Source organism: Haliotis cracherodii, unplaced genomic scaffold (genome assembly GCF_022045235.1).
Source record: "Haliotis cracherodii isolate W230 unplaced genomic scaffold, xgHalCrac1.p SCAF_6, whole genome shotgun sequence".
Lineage (NCBI taxonomy): Eukaryota > Metazoa > Mollusca > Gastropoda > Lepetellida > Haliotidae > Haliotis > Haliotis cracherodii.
Window position 1 is genome coordinate 42440945 of NW_027266319.1, and position 20421 is coordinate 42461365.

General features: G+C 40.8%; 1 protein-coding gene across 1 annotated transcript; it reads left to right on the forward strand.

Moving 5' to 3' along the window:
- The first annotated feature begins 63 nt into the window (after positions 1-63).
- Positions 64-13645, forward strand: LOC139445368 (small lysine-rich protein 1-like). Its single transcript, XM_071226503.1, has 3 exons — positions 64-152; positions 11130-11265; positions 11682-13645. Exons 2-3 carry the CDS (start codon positions 11239-11241, stop codon positions 11943-11945), a joined length of 291 nt encoding a protein of 96 aa, XP_071082604.1. The 5' UTR covers positions 64-152; positions 11130-11238; the 3' UTR covers positions 11946-13645.
- Positions 13646-20421: the final 6776 nt, after the last annotated feature.

A 20421-nucleotide genomic window follows, 5' to 3' on the forward strand; every position in this document is an offset into this window, starting at 1 on the left:
TTGAATATTAAACACCTTTAATTATATTCACTTCTTCGATGTCTGTAACCATAGAAACTATGACTCGTAATGGCGGCCTGTGCGTGACGATGTAAACAAGAGGTGCCATATACATTATTTATTCATGACATTCGCACGAATCTAACGCTATGGTAAGTTAGTACTCATGCCTGATGTATAATTGAATATCTTGACCGTGTAATGCAATCAACACTGGGCCACTATTTCTCAGCGTTTAGTTTAATTATTAAGAGGATTGTTACACCCTGTAAAGTTACCCCGGTGATCAGCGCCCGTTTCGTGGATCTTACAGAGTTACACCAATGTCCAGCATCATGGGCTGCATCTCTACCTTCATTAATTCTCTTTCTTTTTGTCTTTGCTTGTCACTTGTCATTATGAGTATTCAGTGGAAGAGAATGTTGCGGTAGTTAGTAATCCATCAAACTGTATATGGTCTAGCCTAGTTGTTTTGCACGGGGAAAATTAACAGTTCTAGCAAATTATGTCATTAAAACCGTTCAAACGGTATATTGTTTTTATGCTAATCAGATAATGTATATCAATCTAGCAGTAGGAATCACAAAAATAATTATTTACAAAGTATATGGAAAGAAAATTAAATTAGAATTGTTTTGCACTGTTTTTATGATACAACAAAAATCATTGTGCCTATGAAAGACAATGATGCAAAGGATTAATTAAATAATACATATTTAATATCCTCTTTTTCCTTACTTATGTCATGTCATTTCCTAAAACTAATTTCATGAATGTAAATATTGTTATGATTGAAATATCCTCTCGTAACCGGTTTTAGTCTCCTAAACATTTTTTTATAATTTCGTTTTTTTATGGGCCTACCTTTAGAATACAGTACCATAAACCTTTCAAACATGCAACAATACCCTATGAAATAATTTATAGTATTTTGTTGCCAGTCACACCAGCGAAACAATGCTCTGTGATGTCAGGGGTCATTGAATGTGCATAAGCTCCTCCCAGTGATCTATCATCTCTACGTACAATGTCATTGAATATGCCCAGTGATGTTGAGAGTTTTGAATATTTGTTTACTAAATATAGCCTGTGGCTGTGCATTTTATAGCAAGCTCTCATTTAAGAAAGCACTTTCATTTTCAATATATTTTTTATTCATATTTTTTCATAATTCATGTGGCTAAAATGGTTATATATGGAACTAAATACATCAATTATTTTATTCGGTTTATTAATTTTGATTATTATTCTTAAGAATGCACTTTATTAGGTATATCATATTGGCGCTGAACACATCCAAATGTCGCCGTTGTTAGGGTAGATTACCCCCAAACTCTATCCTTAGCCCTTGGATCCCCTTTACGATCAATCCCCCCTTTACTGTCATTAGGGTTAGGTACCCGTTTAGTGGCTATTATAGATTCTTTAATCACAATTACAATTTATTTATAGCACACTATTTTCTTGCATTCAAACATTCTGGGCACTTTTAGTGTAAACCCTATACGATCAATCATTCATGATACTTTTCAAACATTCTGAATTTCAATTCACTCAGTATGTTGATTGGAATAATTGATTACTATCCCTTTTACTTAGAACCAATAACACATTCAGTGTCCTACACATACAGCTTTACACACAGTGATCAGTGGCCCTAATCCTCTTCCAGTGGCCTTGTAATCAACGAACAATAAATAAACTAAGTTAGCTCAATTGGTCCTTTGGGCATATTGTTGTTTCAGTATTAAACAACTGAGTTCTTGGAAGTCAAATGGTGTGAAAATATATGTATTTTGCGGTAGAGCTGATACTTTTCTGAAGTGATTGGTAGTACTAAAAAGATTTTCAGGAATTTAAGGTAGTGTTTCATAATAGCATGTTTAAAATCATATTAATTTTCCTTGTGTAGGAATACACTTTTTAGAGTATGGCGTCATCCAGTTCATTAGGTCCTGGTGGTTGGTGTCAGCCCGGGAGTTCCAAATTTGATATTTAGGAGGAAAGATCCTCTTGGCATTCCTGGGACCAGTAAGGACTCAGGGACGGTTAACTGACATGGGATTTGGCACTCCCGGTAAAAGGCAACTAAAACGAGAACAAAGGAGCACTACTCATCAATTTCATTACCATATTTATGCATTAAAGTTAAACTTTAAAATGTACAGTGTGTGGGCCAGTTCTTCAACCTTGTTGAGTCTGTCTTCACGGGTTTAAAGGCTTGCATTACACCCAACGAAAGCACATCTCCAATATTTTGTTTCATTATGCTTTTGCAACGAAATCTATACCCGCCATAGTACAGTTGCTGTCCACCTATCACACTCTCTATAAAAAGTCACTCTCACTTGAGCATTTGCCATTTTGTTGGTATTATTGTTGTTGTTGCTTTAAGTGTTTTAAGAGGTCATAATCCTTCAATTTGGCACTCCCAGCAGAATCTCTTGATTTATGAGATTGGCACTCCCGGGACTCTCTGAAATTCAGATTTGACGTACCCAGCCCATAACTCTGGTGGGTATGGTTATCCAACATTTGTGTAAGAGTCCGCCAAAATATACAAGGAGGTTTGGCTTGTCCAGTTCTCGTACATACAGTTAACCAGGACCTGCAAGATAAGTTAAACTAACATTGCTCATGATATAATCATCGGGTAACATTTTGAATAATAAAAATATAATGTGAAATGTCTTTGTTATTTAATTTATTTCCAACCTACCATCGATGATTTTTCAAAAATAAAAATCTAGACCACAATTACTAGTAACACTTTTTTAATGGTATTCTGTATTCAGCTGTTAATTACTCATTCTTTGATTTGAGTTATGAAGCATTGCATAAGGCATATAAAAAAAATATGCTTGGTTCCGGTTACCCGACCCTACCTACAGTTTACTCCTGATCCTACCTACTTTTACTCAGATTTATTAAATGAGACAGTCCCCAGACTTTATCTTGATGTTTTTCATCATTTTGTTCAGTGCTCACAATATGATTACAACATGTTTCATTAGATTCTTTATTTCACTGTTTAATTGATTGTTTATCTGACATGCTGGGGAAATTTTTTGTTGTTGTCATCCATGCAACAACAAGTGACTTTTAGTGATAGATAGGCCATGTAAAATATTTGAAAAAATAAAATAATTTTCCGACCAACCTACCCTCTTATATTTTTCTATGTAATAGGAACCAAACATATTTTTTTGATAGGCCTAACACATGTTTTGCCAGAACAGTTATCAGTCAAACTAACATGTCTTTTAAAATTTCAAAGTGCTGAAAACACTTTGACTTGATTTATGAAGAACATGCAGTATCCTGAACACACTCTTACAAATTCAGAGTTTGGACATGGTAATTATGTCATGGTTCCTTGATTTCATTGGCACAGTCACGAAATGAACTTACTACTGTAGAGTCAGAACAGCCTACACTAAACTTGACTAAATCCCTGACCTTCAAATCAATGGTAGATGAAAGCATTTACAGTTGTCTGCACCAGTGCCCTCTTAACAATGGCTGATAACCCATGTACTGCCTTTTTTGTTATGTAAACTCATCATTTGGACTTCTAAAAACTGCATTTACTTGGTTACACATTAACATGGATATTTTTATATTACGAATGATGTTAAAACACATCATGAATCAGTCATTATTCATTATTACCACATTTCCTTTCCCTTTAAGAGAATGTTTGAATTGTAGTGAGAACCTCCTTGGTAATAACCAATGTGGATAATAGCTAGAATAATTATTCTTGGCTTTACATGCTTTTATGAATATAGAATTATCCTGCATTACTCCTTAATGCATGTTACTGCTTTTTCTTGACAGAGAAAAGAGCTGTGTGAAGATCTTTGCTTGAAGAAGGTGTTCCAACTAGCTGTGAGGCCAACCCTATCACGCAGCTCCCAAGTGACCACCGGAAGTGACGTCACGGATCCTCACATTACTCATGTCACTTGCTGAGAGAAGACCTGTTTTCGATCTGTAGCATAAACTTGTTCAAAGCCTTACATGTTTTGCTTCTTGAGTTAATGTTCATTGTGCTTGTGTTATGCACACGGTTTGTATCTTGTGAAACATTGTATGTTTTAACATGTGCATAACTTTTGTACACCTGCTGGCGTTTTCTTAAGAAAGAAAACTATGGTAAACCCAGGTGTCTTGTTGTTTCAAGTAGCCATCTTGAATATTTTACGTGGCCAGTTATTAACTGGCTTGCGTTCTATATTCTTCTTGCTTTGTACCCCACCATTGGCGTACCGTCGCAAGTATTTTGTCTTCGTTTTGTATGTTGTCTTACGTTTGTCGTAATAATTGTTTTATAAACCCACGCAGTGTGATAAACAAATTATAGCATATGTAATCGGGAGGGGACGCATTGTGATTTTACACTGCTTCATTGCAGATATCATGCCCTCCTGCTCAAAGTGCCGGCGTTATATGTCGGCATGGGATCCCAACCCCCTGTGCCTTAATTGTACATCTGAATGTCCCCAGGGTCATAGATGTACAGACTGTCTCAGCTTTCCCCCACAGCTTTCAGACGGTACCTCCGTATGTCCAGGAAACGGAGAACGCAACATGCCAGGAAAACACTGGCGCCAAATGTCTGACTTATCCGAGTATTCGCCCACAACCAGATCGGCTATCTCGGACGACATCTCCCCAACCTCAATTACTACCATGATGTCGGGCCCCCTTGCGAGCCATGCAACAGACGCCGACGCCTATTGCCCCATTGCTATACAGACGCTGATGCCTATTGCCCCAGCGCCTATACAGACGCCTCTACAAGCGCCGTCCACAGTGCCCCTGCAGAAGCCTCTGCTAGCGCCTATAAAGATAGCGCCTATCCTTAAACAACGCTGATACAGATGCCAGCACCTCGTCAGATGCCTATACAGATGCCAGTGCCTCATCGGACGCCTATACAGACGCCTTTACAAAACCACCGTCTACAGCGTCCATAACGGCATCTATCCTAGCGTCTCTGGTTGGGCCTATCCTTGCGGCTCTCCTAAGTGTGCCTCTACAGACGCGCATCCGGGACAACCTGCAGACAGATGATTAGCCATTCCACGATATCCTTGTGGCTACGTGCTCTCATTCTACAGGCCTATGAGATCGTCAGATTGTCCGGGCCAACTACCTACTGGACACTTGATTGGCGTCCATACAACGGCGCTCCAACACTTCCCAAGATCCTGGAAGCGCCTAACCTCGTGGTGACGGTTCTGTTGAAATCTCCTGCCGATTCTCCTCGTCTATCAACGTTGGTTGAACGTTTCCTCGGAGAAAGCGAACGTACTCTCAAAGATTTTCCTACCTACAACATCTGGTAGATATTATCTGCACCACAGTTGATGATCACAAGTCGTCCAGTCGTCACTCTTATCATGGGGATCAACTTGTCCCTACACCGGCAACGTCACAGTTCCTACTCAAAACTCGGACACATTACTGGTCTGTCAACCACAGGGTTCACAGGGGATTTGCCGTGTGTAGAGCTTGAACGATTCCACTCAGCATACGGGGTTACAGTTTACTGCATAGGACGACATACATGTCAGATGTCATGGACTACGACCGTAAACATCGTCGACCGTAATTAGGTCAACTGACCTTATGGGATCCATGTAGTGTATTTGTACAGACTGGCTTGCATGGCAATGGCCAAAGGCAACCTCAGCGCAGGACTTGACCTACAGATGTTCCATTGTCCTCCCAGATCATCTCAAGCAGCATCTCCGGTGGTGGACGGTGGAATCAAATGCCTTAGGCGGCGTCTCCTTGACAGGGCTTACGACCCCTCTTCGCCTAATCGTAGACGCGCCCCTGCAGTGATGGGGCACACACCAGGAGGGACAGGTCGCCTCGGGGCTGTGGTCCGCTGATCAGCGCCTATGGCACATCAACAACCTCGAACTGAAAGCGCTTATCTTGGCCATCGCTCACTGGAAGCAGGCCTTCAGACACGCCCGGCTCTCGCCACAGAAGCCCTGTCAGTGAGCTACACGCCTTGGACTTCACGTGCGTCCGCTTTGAGCATGGAGCAAATGGATCCATGCATCTTGGACTGTGCTGGGACTGCTTCGCCAAGAATCAGTTCCCATGACAGCCTGATAGATCGCTCCTCATCCCTCCCCTATCTTTTGATTGTGGGCGCGGAAGATGAACTAGAGCTCCGTCTATATCTGGTTAGAGCGCTCCATTGCTATATCAGACGATCAAAGGAACGCCATAGACAATGACAACGCCTCTTCATTCCGGTATAGAGCTGCGACCTCGCAAGCAGAAGGTAGCCACAACACGATTGCCCTCTGGCTACGAGCCTTCATTCTCGAGGTCTACGAGGCTGAGGGATTGGACCCCCAGGCTCAAACAACCCACATGAGACCCAGGCGATCGCCTACACCATGGCGCTACACAGCAACTGAGCTCTACTGGCCATCATAGAGAGGTGTTCTGGCGATCAAACACATTCGTCGCCAGTCACCATATGCGAAATGTCGCATTGGAGGATGTGCTAGGCACGCACAACTTGGTCCGTTAGTAGTGCCCAACTGGCTCCTCTACTACACGTCACTGACCTCGCCTCCAAGTCCAGAGCCGGCCTTTCAACCTCCCCTGGCGTAAGCCCTGGACTAGAAGGTTCATGCCCCGCTTGCATACGGCTCGGTACTCCAGTCTCGACCTAACCGAGAGTTATTGTCAGGCTGCGCAGTACCAGGACACAACGCATACCTGACTCTTCCCTTCCATGTAATGGTCATCCCGGCTGACCATACAGCCGAAGAGGGGCTGAGGGAATTTGAGGTTCACATACATGGTAGTCAGCTGATGCCAACCACACAGGTGAGGGCGGGCTGAGGGAATTGGAGGTTCCCATACATGGTAGTCAGCTGATGCCAACCACACAGCTGAGGATGGGCTGAGGGAATTGGAGGTTCACATACATGGTAGTCAGCTGATGCCAACCACACAACTTAGGACGGGCTGAGGGAATTTGAGGTTCACATACATGGTAGTCAGCTGATGCCAACCACACAGCTGAGGACGGGCTGAGGGAATTTGAGGTTCCCATACATGGTAGTCAGCTGATGCCAACCACACAGCTGAGGACAGGCTGAGGGAATTTGAGGTTCCCATACATGGTAGTCAGCTGATGCCAACCACACAGCTGAGGACGGGCTGAGGGAATTGGAGGTTCCCATACATGGTAGTCAGCTGATGCCAACCACACAGCTTAGGACGGGCTGAGGGAATTGGAGGTTCCCATACATGGAGTGGTCACCCAAAGCCGACCACACAGCCAAGGATTGCCTAGGGAACAGAGTCTGGAAATAAAAGATGAAAGTCCACATCTGAAGGTATGCCCGCCTCTGGTTCCGTCCAATAAATATGCATTAAGGAGTAATGCAGGATAAGTAAAAAATCTAGTAAAATCCTAGATATTTTTTATATTTGCATTTGCTTCAAAGAAAATGGCGGTGCCCAGTCAAGACGATACGATCGATAATCAAGATCTATATTGAAATAAAGAGGGGCTTACCCAGCGTAGTGCATCAAATCACTTGAGCACCTGGATTAAAAGCATGAAAATATTTGCAAAATATGTGTAGATACCCAGTTGACAGTACACATGCTTTGCAAATTCTGCAGTCAAGGGAAATCTGCACATATGTTCTTCATAGCTCATTTGGATTGGACTATGCATAGACTCGTTTGTCCAGCCAAAATGTAACTCCAGAATTCCAGCTTAGTTCGGCAAGGTGGAAGCTGGACTTTTACAGTCAGTTAACATCCTTGCCTCGGGAAGATGCATGCATATATGCCTATATGTCACAAGAAGCCTATTTTATGAGGCTAAAAAAAAGACGTAATCTGTACAGAAATAGACATTGAGATTTTCTAGTTACCTGCTTTTATTTTTAATTCCAGGTTCACAGATCCATATGACTTGCATGTCAGCATTTGTTGAGAGAGCCAAATTTCAGACATGACTATTATTATCAGTAGAAGTTATCTCCCTTTAGTCACATTCTTGTCAGCATGTTCAGGTGTAACGAAATCTTCTCCTATTGCCTACAGTGCACTCAGTGTTATCAAAAAATCCGAAGGTTCATTCATTAATGTAATGTTCCATGTAATGAATTAGCTGTAGCATTATACATTGACAGAAAAAGACAAGTTTATGGTTGTATTGTTTGATATGCATTACGTAGAAGTTGACGAATGACAAAGTAGACACAATTTATGGATAACAACTTCTTTATTTAATGTAGAGGTGACAGTTCGGTATAGATCTTTATACCATGGTCTGTCTACCGTTGCTTGACAATGGTATGAGGTTCAATACCGAAACGTCACCTCTGCAGTAAAAAAGAAATTGTTATCCATAAAGTGGTCTACATTGACAAGTTTATGGTTATTCTAAAACATGCTGGTATAGTTTTGACAATTTAAACAAGACTGATACCTTATTGTTATTAATAGGGTTTGCAATTTGTACAAAATTGGATTGTTATGATAAAGTCCTAAATGTTTAGAGATAAAAAAATGGACAGATAAACAGATACATGTAGTGAGATTAATCACCAGTATCATTCATATTACACATTGCCCCTGATTTGCCTCTGGAACTCTTCACTGTCATCTAGTAGTTGATCCTTCATTTCAACAGGTGTTGCCAAGTATTTTCTAGTGGGGATTTTAGATAGATGGTATCATTAGCCATGTGTTTCTAGTGTCAAGGATTGTTTGTGTGTTGTTTAACAACACACTGAGCAATATTCCAGCTATATGATGGTGGTCTATAAATAATCAAGTCTGGACCAAACAATCCAGTGATTGACATCATGAGCATCTATCTACACAATTGGGATACAATGACTTGTATCGTAGCCTGACCACCCGATCCCAATAGTTGCCTCTTATGACAAGCACGTCTGGGAGCTCACAGAATCTTACCCCCTTTCCCAGAATCAAACCCCAGAGGTATACTCTTGGAGCGCCCAGAATCAACCCCCAGAGATATACTCTTGGAGCGCCCAGAATCAACCCCCAGAGGTATACTCTTGGAGCGCCCAGAATCTACTCCAGCCCTGTTTGATTTAAACATTTATATTTCATGAATGTACTTGAAGTTTCTTTTTGGGGATGCATCTACCTCAGTCTTGATCTCTTCTGGTCAATTGCTGTAAAAACATTGTTATCTGATGTCATCAAGTTTACATAAATGCCTATTCAGTACACATCTAATTAGTTTTAAAAAATGCATATCCTGTTATTTAAATTGAGAAGACAAAGTTGGGAGCACCAGTTTTTCCAAACAGTAATCATAATTGAAGAATTCTCGCATGTGAGATGAGAATATGACACATTTGAATAGGTCATACACATACACTTTTAATAATGGATGATCAAGTATATGACAACGTTTTGATTCATGGAATAATTTGATATTGGTTTTCAGAATAAAATTGATCTCATATCTTATGTTAGGTTTCTCTATTTATTATTGATAACAATATAAAAACTCTGACTAAGACAATGACAATTGCTTCATGAAACTTATTATACCCATCTGACTATACTTAGAAGAATAAGAATGTAAATGAACAAATAATTAGATGCTTTGAATGATGTGATGTCTTCTATAGTCAGAACATATTCCTGATACTGTGATACATGCCTCCCAAAACAAAGGTACTTACAGACACAAGTGCATACTTATAATTGGTTTCAAAATGATTTTATATGCTGTCAAAAGTAGGTAGGTCTATTCACAGAGCATAGTAAAGCTTATTCAATAACATAAGTGTAAGACATTTCCTCACACAATTCTCAACACCAACTTTCGAACTTACAAATTGATGATGACTACAATGAGTTAAAGTCAATGTGATTTGTAAGATATTTTTTATTAGTTTAAACAATATTTATGTCTTCTTTGCATGTATAAACCACATTTTGAATTTTTGGATTCAATAACAATTTATTATTATCTACACCGGGGTAGATTCAGGGAAAGGGGGGAGATTCTGGGAAGTCCCCCAAATCCCCCAAATCTACCCCAGAACTACTCGGGTATACTCTGAAGGGGAGTAGATTTTGGTAGCTTACACTGCATACGCAAAAGATGATTTTGTAAACACTTTCCAATATGACAGAAAGTTTGTTTCAGGATTCGTGTTTGCATGTTTTTCTGGAACATGCAAAACAATTCTAAGGTCATTGGCAATGATTCAGAAAGAGCATTGATCATGCTGCTAATTTGATAAATTACAGATATGCCTAATCACCATGATCACTAAATGTGTTGTTTTTGTTATTGAATTCTCTGACTAAATATCCAATATTTACATTTTAATGCATACCCGAAATAATACTGTGAATGGTGATTTAGAAAGCAGCAATATTTTCGATGAACCAAATTTTCATTGGTCTATTTCAGTAATTTTGCTTTGCCTTTTAAAATGACTGTGTGTGATATCACAGAACAGAGAATTTCCTGCTGAATTCAAGACTGTGAAGTGTACTTCTGTCCGAAATATAGTTTTGAGTTTTAATCGACTTCAAATTTGAAGGTTGAAGAGGAAGGTTTGGTTTGGTTTATTTGTTGTTTTATGCTGCACTCATCAATATTCCAGCTGTATGATGGCGGTCTGTAAATAATCAAGTCTGGACCAGACAATCCAGTGATAAATATCATGAGCATTGATCCATGCAATTGGGATCAATGACAATTGCATCAACCAAGTCAGCGAGCCTGACCACCCGATCATATAAGTCGCCTCTTACGACAAGCATAGTCACATTTTACGGCAAGCATGGGTTGCTGAAGACCTATTCTACCCCGAATCTTCACGGGCCTGAAGAGGAAGGACATATTTTTTGTCCTTCTGGCTTCCAGAGGGTTAAGACACTAGGATGTTTTGAAATGCAGGTGTTGTCACTTTATGACATATGCTCACATGACTTTGAGATACATGAAGACACTGATGCAGATAGACCATGTTATAAACTCCCTTGACTGTCTGTGTAGTGAGTTACAAATGATTAATAAAAAAAGTTAATATAACAAAACCCTGACTGTTTTGAATTGTATTTTACAGAACTCATGACAGAAGCAGCTGCGTCACTGGGGTGTCCGGGGGGAAACGTCATCAGGCGGACCTGGGGCTCCCAACTCCAACCTTCACCTGTGTTTACTGAGATTTATCAATGGTCCAAAATCATCTAGAAAACATGGTGTGTATCTGTGTGTTCCTGACTTTGGCTTCACAATGTCATGTTTGTTACGTGAACAAAAGTAAAGTTGTAAACTGTTTATGAACTGTTTCAATTTGAAAATAGTAGTTATATGGTATGACTTTAACATTTCCGTTTATAATAGCTTTAAGTAGCCATACAAATAGACAAATGTTACTTAGATGACAAAGAAAGGTATCCCTTGATATTTGCTTTGTTCACTTTAATCTGTCAGACTTCTAGTTCTTAAAAGGTGCTATGGCTTAAAAACAGCTTCTTTTTTTATTACTTTGGGTTATTTTGTCAGCAATTATGTCATAAACCTAAATGATTAAATATATGAACAATATTAGAAATTGAATTCACTGATACAATAGCAGAAGGTGTATTTGATGTAAAATGTCTTGATTTTCCAGGCAGGCAAAAAGAAGTCTGCCAAAAAGTCGGGAAAGAAGTCTGGCAAAAAGTCTGGCAAGAAGTCTGGCAAAAAGTCTGGCAAATCTTCTGCCAAATCCATAAAAAGCGTGAAATCTGAGGTGGACATTCTCAGTCCTCCAGCCATGGAGAACCTGTATTATATAGCACATGATGCAGTGGACGCGCTCAGCATGAGGGGCTTCGGCTGGCCAGATGCACCCAAGGGGAAGAAGGGGAAAAAGGGCAAGAAAAAGAAAAAGTAGGAGAGAAGGTCCATTCATTTGTTTTAGATGTTTCAGAATCATATGTGTGAATATATGGATGGATTGATCAACTGAGTAGTCAAAACCTAGGTGTTATTTTTAGCAGAAATGAGGGGGTCTTGTTTTACAAAATTCATGTGTGACAATGAAGATTATATTGCTACTTGAAGTTTAACTTTTGATGGATATTTTACAGCAAATGTTAAATGTTAATTGTAACAGGTGTCACTTTTGACATCACATAGAACCTAGTTTCATGTTTGTTGTTAAACTAGCCTTGTTTATTGAAATGTGTGCATATCAGAATCAGGTGAAGCTAGTGCATTTTCTCAGGACAAAGTTATCCAAAATGCCATAATGAAACGACTTGTTGAAGTTGTTTGTGCCAAGTTCTGTGATTACATCAGTGCCTAAAGAATGTACATTGATAAGCCAAAAAGTACATCACTTACCACACCTTGCCATTATTTGTTCTGTACATTGTGAACAAAATATTGAGGGAAGATCCATTGATGAACCTACCGGAACCTTTGTCTACATACATTCCAGTACTAGTATTTGCTATATATTGCCAGGCAAAGAAAGTTTTCTAGAAGTACCAAATATTCACACCAAATATACATGTATATTTGCTTTTCTCGAATAAATATGAGAATTACTTTTGCCCACATATTTTGATACATTTCTACATGTTAATTGTTCTAGTTTTGTTTCGTAATGTTCAGTATTCAATCTTTGATGAGGCATTATATTGGACTGAAGTCCGAATCCCTCACTATAGAGAGATGACTTCCTACTTCACACAGCAGTGTCCTGTCTCACCAAAAGCAAGGAACACTAACATTCATTACAGTCTCAAACTCATATTTGAGAAATTCAAACAAAATTTATTGATTTGTAACACTATGAGAAATGTAGGTTTAAAGTGTGTACTAATTGAAAATGATGAAAGGAAACTGTGACAGAGCTGTTGTTTACTTTGATGAATTGTTTTTAACCTAACCACATTGTTTATTTCAGTTTGTGTTTACTTTATTCATGGGTATGCACCATGCACATTGTTTCAAATTCTGTGATAATTTCATCCTTTTACTTATATCCATTGGGTTTTTTTCTAGATCATATTAATGTAACATTTTGTAGTTGTTTATACATAGATCACCAGTATTAATTGATTACAGGTTATCATTAGCTTTATTTCCATTAATGAAACATTAATCACATTTTCATATTTCTCATTATTTGATGCAATGAGTATATATGATGTAAGAATTCCTGCTTGTTATATGGAGATAATGTAACTGGAAATAATCCATTCTGGGGTTTTTCTATCATCATTTAGTGACAGTTATCACTGAATCAGCTTCCATTTAACCCAATCTTGAGAAGAGACAAAATTGCCCTACCCACCCCTAATATTCTTACTCGACCCCCAACCCTCTTACCCCTTACGATAAGCCCCTACCCCCACATTGCAGTTGTCAGTACTTAGTGGATAGCTTTGAGTGTTCCTTATACCTGACTGTCTATACTTGCAGCTATTAACACTGTATGTAGTGGGTCTGTGTGTCGTGGGGAAAGTGTCCTGGAGTGTCCAGGTGATGTGTGATAGGACTACAGTACATCTACTGAATACATTTTAGATGGGCATAAAGTAATGTTTTCAAATGCCTTTATGTTAATAAAAAAATATTTTAGTATTCTGTCTTGTGTCTTTTGTCGATTGTGTCCATGCATCAACCTGGAACTGTACAAATACACTTATGTGTCATGCAAGAAGATTTACACATGACAACATTACATTTAATGACAGGATACAAATACAGGAACTGTCATTTGAGACTGTCATCTAACAAGCACATTGATAGAGGCCTAGAGCAGATAATCACTGGCTTAAGAGGTCAGTAGAGGTGTAAGTATTGATCAAATTATAAGAGCATTGCATACAGAACATCATTGAGAATTAAGATAGTAATATTATGGTGCGTGAGATACAAAAATGTGAAAACATCATCAGTGTGTATTGAAAATAAGCCTTGTTTGAAGAAACGTGATTATACATTCAGAACACTTAATAGCAGAATATATGATCCGAGCTACCACCATAGACTTAAACAGAGAGTAGCACTACAACGGTTGTAAGTCTATGGTAAAGTGTAGGAATTACGATCATCTTAGTGCTGATTTTACATACAATCATTGTCAAATAAACCTAAAATAAGCCTAGAAAATGGTGAGGTATTAAGCTTTGAATTAAGTAATCCTGGCTCCTCACAAGACAATCATTATCAAATTATCCTGGTTCCACACCAGACTAATATTGGCAAGTAATCTGTTGAAAGTTAGAAATGATGACGACCAAAGTTTTGGTCATTAAACATTATACAGGAGTAGGTTAACACAATTTCGCAAATGTAATACAAAATTACAAAAACTTAACACTCGATCACATCCAACTGTCATATCTGCACTTGCCACCCTCATTAACAAGCAGATGACAATAGGCTCTTGAAACAATGCATCGATTTCTAAATATATTGGGATTATTTTCACAGATGATAGTCAACGTCAGGTGGCAGGGTACAGTAGAGTCTTGCAGGGTACAGTAGAGTCTTGCAGGGTACAGTAGAGTCTGGCAGGGTACAGTAGAGTCTGGCAGGGTACAGTAGAGTCTGGCAGGGTACAGTAGAGTCTGGCAGGGCACATTATAGTCAGGCAGGGTACAGTAGAGTGTGGCAGGGTACAGTAGAGTCTGGCAGGGCACAGTATAGTCAGGCAGGGTACAGTATAGTCTGGCAGGGTACAGTAGAGTCTGGCAGGGTACAGTAGAGTCTGGCAGGGTACAGCAGAGTTTGGCAGGGCACAGTATAGTCAGGCAGGGTACAGTAGAGTTTTGCGGTGTACAGTAGAGTCTGGCAGGGTAGAGTATAGTCAGACAGGGTAAGTAGACTCTGGCAGGGTAGAGTATAGTCAGACAGGGAACAGTAGAGTCTGGCAGGTTACAGTATAATCAGGCAGGGTACAGTAGAGTCTGGCAGGGTACAGAGGAGTCTGGCAGGGTACTGTATAGTCAGACAGGGTACAGTAGAGTCTGGCAGGGTACAGTAGAGTCTGGCAGGGTACAGAGGAGTCTGGCAGGGTACAGTAGAGTCTGGCAGGGTACAGAGGAGTCTGGCAGGGTACAGTAGAGTTTGGCAGAGTACAGTAGAGTCAGACAGGGTACAGTAGAGTCTGGCAGGGCACAGTATAGTCAGACAGGGTACAGTAGAGTCCGGCAGGGTACAGTAGAGTCTGGCAGGGTAGAGTATAGTCAGACAGGGTACAGTAGAGTCTGGCAGGGTACAGTATAATCAGACAGGGTACGGTAGAGTCTGGCAGGGTACAGTAGAGTCTGTCAGGGTACAGTAGAGTCTGGCAGGGTACAGTAGAGTCTGGCAGGGTACAGTAGAGTTTTGCGGGGTACAAAAGAGTTTGGCAGGGTACAGAGGAGTCAGACAGGGTACAGAGGAGTCTGGCAGGGTACAGTAGAGTCAGACAGGGGACAGTGGAGTCAGGCAGGGTACAGCATAGTAAGACAGAGTACAGTAGAGTCAGACAGGGTACGGTAGAGTCCGGCAGGGTACAGTAGAGTCTGGCAGGGTACAGTAGAGTCTGGCAGGGTACAGTAGAGTCTGGCAGGGTACAGTAGAGTTTTGCGGGGTACAAAAGAGTCCGGCAGGGTACAGAGGAGTCAGACAGGGTACAGAGGAGTCTGGCAGGGTACAGTAGAGTCTGGCAGGGTACAGTAGAGTCTGGCAGGGTAGAGTATAGTCAGACAGGGTATAGTATAGTCTGGCAGGGTACAGTATAATCAGACAGGGTACAGTAGAGTCTGTCAGGGTACAGTAGAGTCTGGCAGGGTACAGTAGAGTCTGGCAGGGTACAGTAGAGTTTTGCAGGGTACAAAAGAGTCTGGCAGGGTACAGTAGAGTCAGACAGGGTACAGAGGAGTCTGGCAGGGTACAGTAGAGTCAGACAAGGGACAGTGGAGTCAGGCAGGGTACAGCATAGTAAGACAGGGTACAGTAGAGTCAGACAGGGTACGGTAGAGTCAGACAGGGTAGAGTAGAGTCTGGCAGGGTACAGTATAATCAGACAGGGTACAGCAGAGTCTGGCAGGGTACAGTATCGTCAGACAGGGTACAGTAGAGTGTGGCAGGGTACAGTAGAGTCTGGCAGGGTACAGAGGAGTCTGGCAGGGTACAGTAGAGTCTGACAGGGTACAGTATAGTCTGGCAGGGTACAGCATAGTAAGACAGGGTACAGTAGAGTCAGACAGGGTACAGTAGAGTCAGACAGGGTACAGTAGAGTCTGGCAGGGTACAGTATAATCATTTCAGGGAGAAATGATATCATTTTGCTTTAAGAGAAGTCTTTCGGTGGAAGGGAGGGACAAACAACTTTAAAATACCAATGTCTTTCGGTACCTTACAGTTTTTAAACCGCGATAGGCGGATTGGTGAAACAAGTAATCAAATCGGTCTGGCCTAAAAGTCGGATAGGCCAACTCTGCAGGGGGAAATACCCAACCACCTGACTTTCCAACATGAAGGTCTTGTATATAGGTTGATGCATGTATGTATGCATGCGAGACGTGTGCCACCCAGGCCGGTGGCTTGCTGTGACGACTACACCGACAGCTAGGTTTATTACATTTCATAGGAGTCACCCTGGACAGGACACTGACTTACACATAATGTCATACGACTGACACACTGGTTCATAATACGTTATTGGGTAAACTCCCTGCTCCAGATTTAAGCTATGAAGTTCTAATATGGACGCTGTTTTAGCTTAGTACAGGTCGTCTTGAACCGTTCTGTTAATACATGTCACAGAAGGAAGGTTGTAATTGGTCTTTGTCGGGAGACGCCACACAGTTCACCATTTTTTTCTTTTTTTTTTCTTACACAGTTCACCTCTGACAACATGTGATCACGTCAGCCGCGTCTAAGCCGTACATATCAACCATGGCCAGCATAATATTGTCTAGGATTCCGAGAGGAGCCAGTGCGTCCGGAACATAACACTCTCAACTACCCGACCATTTGTTAACTTTTGTAACTTAGATCTGTTAATGAATTCTGCACCTACATCTTTAAAACCCTTTAAAATGATGTTTCCTTGTTCTCCAGGCGGCGTCCTCGGTCGCCTCTCGCCCCTTATGCGTCAGCGCCTTACATGTTCCACACAGCTTGTATGTCAAGTTAGACATGATTCGACTTTTTCTGGAGGTAAATTAGATTGTCAAGTCTACGAGATCTAGTCATCCATAACTTGAACAAATCCAGTATTTAAGCTACGCCTGTTTCATACATTCATGTTTTGTACAAGGTCATTCTTATATGTATTAGAAAGTCTGAGTACAATATGTTGAACTTCAATTTCAGGCCGCGTGGACAGTTAACAACTGGCTCCCTCATCTAAACCACAGAGGCAGTGCGGTGAGTAGTATACTTGTGATCGTGTATACAGTATATGTCATCAGCAGCGCCTGGTGTCAGGGCGACGGTGTAACTTCTACAGCCGTCTTCGTACCTGACAGTTATACTTACATTTATTATAATTAAGCGTATTGATTAAAATCCACATGTGTAATACTTATATATTACTCATAAGGGTACGGATATAGGTGAATTTTCTGTCAGTAATTCTCAATGAACATTATAACATTTGTTCCATCTGTTTTCATTGTTTGCGAAGAGGCACATAGCAACGTGACGTATTATGAACACATTGTCGCAAGTTCGAGATGATGTCATCCATTGTTTGTGATGTTATGACGATTTTATGTGACGTCGTCACAACATTAGATAAACTGATCTGATATGTTCATTTTCTGAGAAAAAAGACTAGGGGTTCGGAACTTTCAGCATTAATTAAAAGTCCCGTGGACATATTGCCTTCGAACACTACTGTTGACGCTACCTAATTGGTGACGTATTGTTTTGTCACATCACTTTATAGGCAGTACGACAGTGTCAGAACTTGTGTACATGTATTCTTACGATGTTTTAGAGCTGTATAGAAAATACATTCGTCGGGACACTGGTGGTGGAGGTTGTTTCTTGTTGAACTAGGCTGGAATTATGGTGTTATATTTTGGCTGGACTAACGAGTCTATGCATAGTCCAATCAAAATCACGTAACAAACTAGACAATCTCATTAAAATCGGTATCGAGAACTAAGATCTGATTTTAATGAGATTGCAAACTAGACGTCCGGTTATTAAACAACATGGATTTTAACGTGCAGATTTCGGTCGACTGTTGGATTTGCAAAGCAAGTGAACCGTCAACTAGGCGTCAACAGATATTTTCCAAATCTTTTCATATTTTTAATCATGGTGCTCAAATAATTTGATGCGCTTCGCGAGGTCAGACCCGTTTAATTACGATACAGAGTTTGATTATCGATGAGATCATCTTGACTGAAGCAAATGCAAATATGAGACGTGGAACCTGATTGGTCAGTTGGAGGGACGGAGAACGGACATAACTCGTAGTAGCTACGATCAAGCCCATCAATTCCAACGTAGTTCGGCAAGGGTGGAAACTGGATTTTTATAGTCAGTTAACCCCCTTGCTTCGGGAAAATCGCCCAACACTATCTTTGCAGCGCGACGCGTCGGGTCAAACAAATTACGGTAATGTACTTCCCAATAAACAACCGTAAGGCGTAAGCGCTGTCCGTGGCAAACCGAAGTTGGTAGGTATTGCAACTACCATTTTCTAGCTGGACAGTAACACGTTGCTAAACCGACCAACTTCCGGTTTGGCGGGGACACGTAATCTTCGTTTGAGTATTCAGTAATTAAGAAACTGAGTACGTGTGACGATCATTTAAACAATAGGCATGTCACCCTCTATATCTCCATTTATAGCCACGCTGGACACTAGCTGGGAAGAATCGTAAGTTCCATACCAGTAGAAACCAGTAGAAAAAACTTGACAACTGCGTCATATGTTTGAAGTTACATCATAACAACTTCATAACATTTGGTGGCAACAAGTCGATAGAAAGTGGACCATGACAAAATCCAGTGTGTGGTAACATGAGACATGTGACGCCGTTTACCATTTTCTGTTGAACCTAAGCATTGCGAAGATTCACACAACAAACATCTTAATGATTGACTTGTATTGATGGACTTTACACGTTCTGTAAAGTAGTTTACTGTACGATTTCTATCATTACTTTAGAGTGAGTGAGTGAGTGAGTATGGTTTTACGCCGCTTTTAGCAATATTCCAGCAATATCACGGCGGGGGACACCAGAAATGGGCTTCACAATTTGTACCCATCATTACTTTAGAGCCTGGAATGAATTAATGAGTATGTTGACAGTGGTCATGATTGATGGATGAAATGACAGACACCAATAACTGCTCTTGGTGCTATGTAGATAAAATGAATGTTATTCTGCGTCTTTTTCTGCGTCAAATCTCAACATTTGTGCATCGCGTCTAACCATGAAGCCACTATTTGAAGAGGTAGGAGTGAAGTTTCGATAATTAGGATGACATGGCTTACAGTAGATCTCCCAACTTTGGAGAAGTTCACGAGCAACTATTGCTGATGAGCTTATAGCCATATATAGTAGGGTTGGAATTCCCACCCTACCAGATCAAGGAACAAACGTTACGTCACAGTTGATGCTGGATGTTTGTAAGCCACTGGGTACATCAAAGATTGAGACAACGCCTTACCAGGTCCATAGACTAGGCAGTCAACTGGCTCAATGGGACACTGAAGACAACGCCTTACCAGGTCCATAGACTAGTCAATCTCTATAGTTTGTTCTGGGAGGAACATTTGAAACATCTGTGAGATGTTCTGACACGCATTAAACAGGCAGGACTGACAATCAAATTGGACATGGAGAAGTAGAACTAGTTGGTCATTTGGTAGGCCAGGGACAGATACAACCTGTCCCTGGGAAGGTGGAATCTGTCAGAAAACCCCAGCTCCATTGACCAAGATAGATATCCGGGTATTCTTGGGACTTACTGGATATTATTGTCGGGTCATTCCAAAATTCTCGGGATTATATGGCAACCCCTTTATCTGATTTAACAAAGCAGGGACAGCTATATAGGCGATGTTGTACAGAGGAACTTCAATTGGCATTTGAAGAACTGAAATCAAGCCTAAAATCCTCCCCAATTCTCCAGAACCCAGACTTTACCAGAGACTTCATCCTCCAAACTAATGCATGTGATAATGGTATTGCCTGTGTACAAGCACACAATTTGGATGAAACTGACCACTCCTTTTCTTATCACAGCCCAAAGCTACTTGAGACAGGAATTACTCAAATGACAAAGAATGTCTCGCAATTGTCAGGTGTGTCCAGATGGTGGACAAATCACCCTTCCACTGACCAGCAGCCTCTGAGATGGTTGGCTTTAAATTGGCCTCCAGTTCCAGCCTGTGC

Bases quoted from the DNA above. Each gene is read 5' to 3' on its own strand.
- LOC139445368 (XM_071226503.1), top strand. From the start codon at position 11,239: ATGGTCCAAAATCATCTAGAAAACATG. The intron at 11,266-11,681 runs GTGTGTATCTGT...TTGATTTTCCAG, and splicing joins AAAATCATCTAGAAAACATG to GCAGGCAAAAAGAAGTCTGC.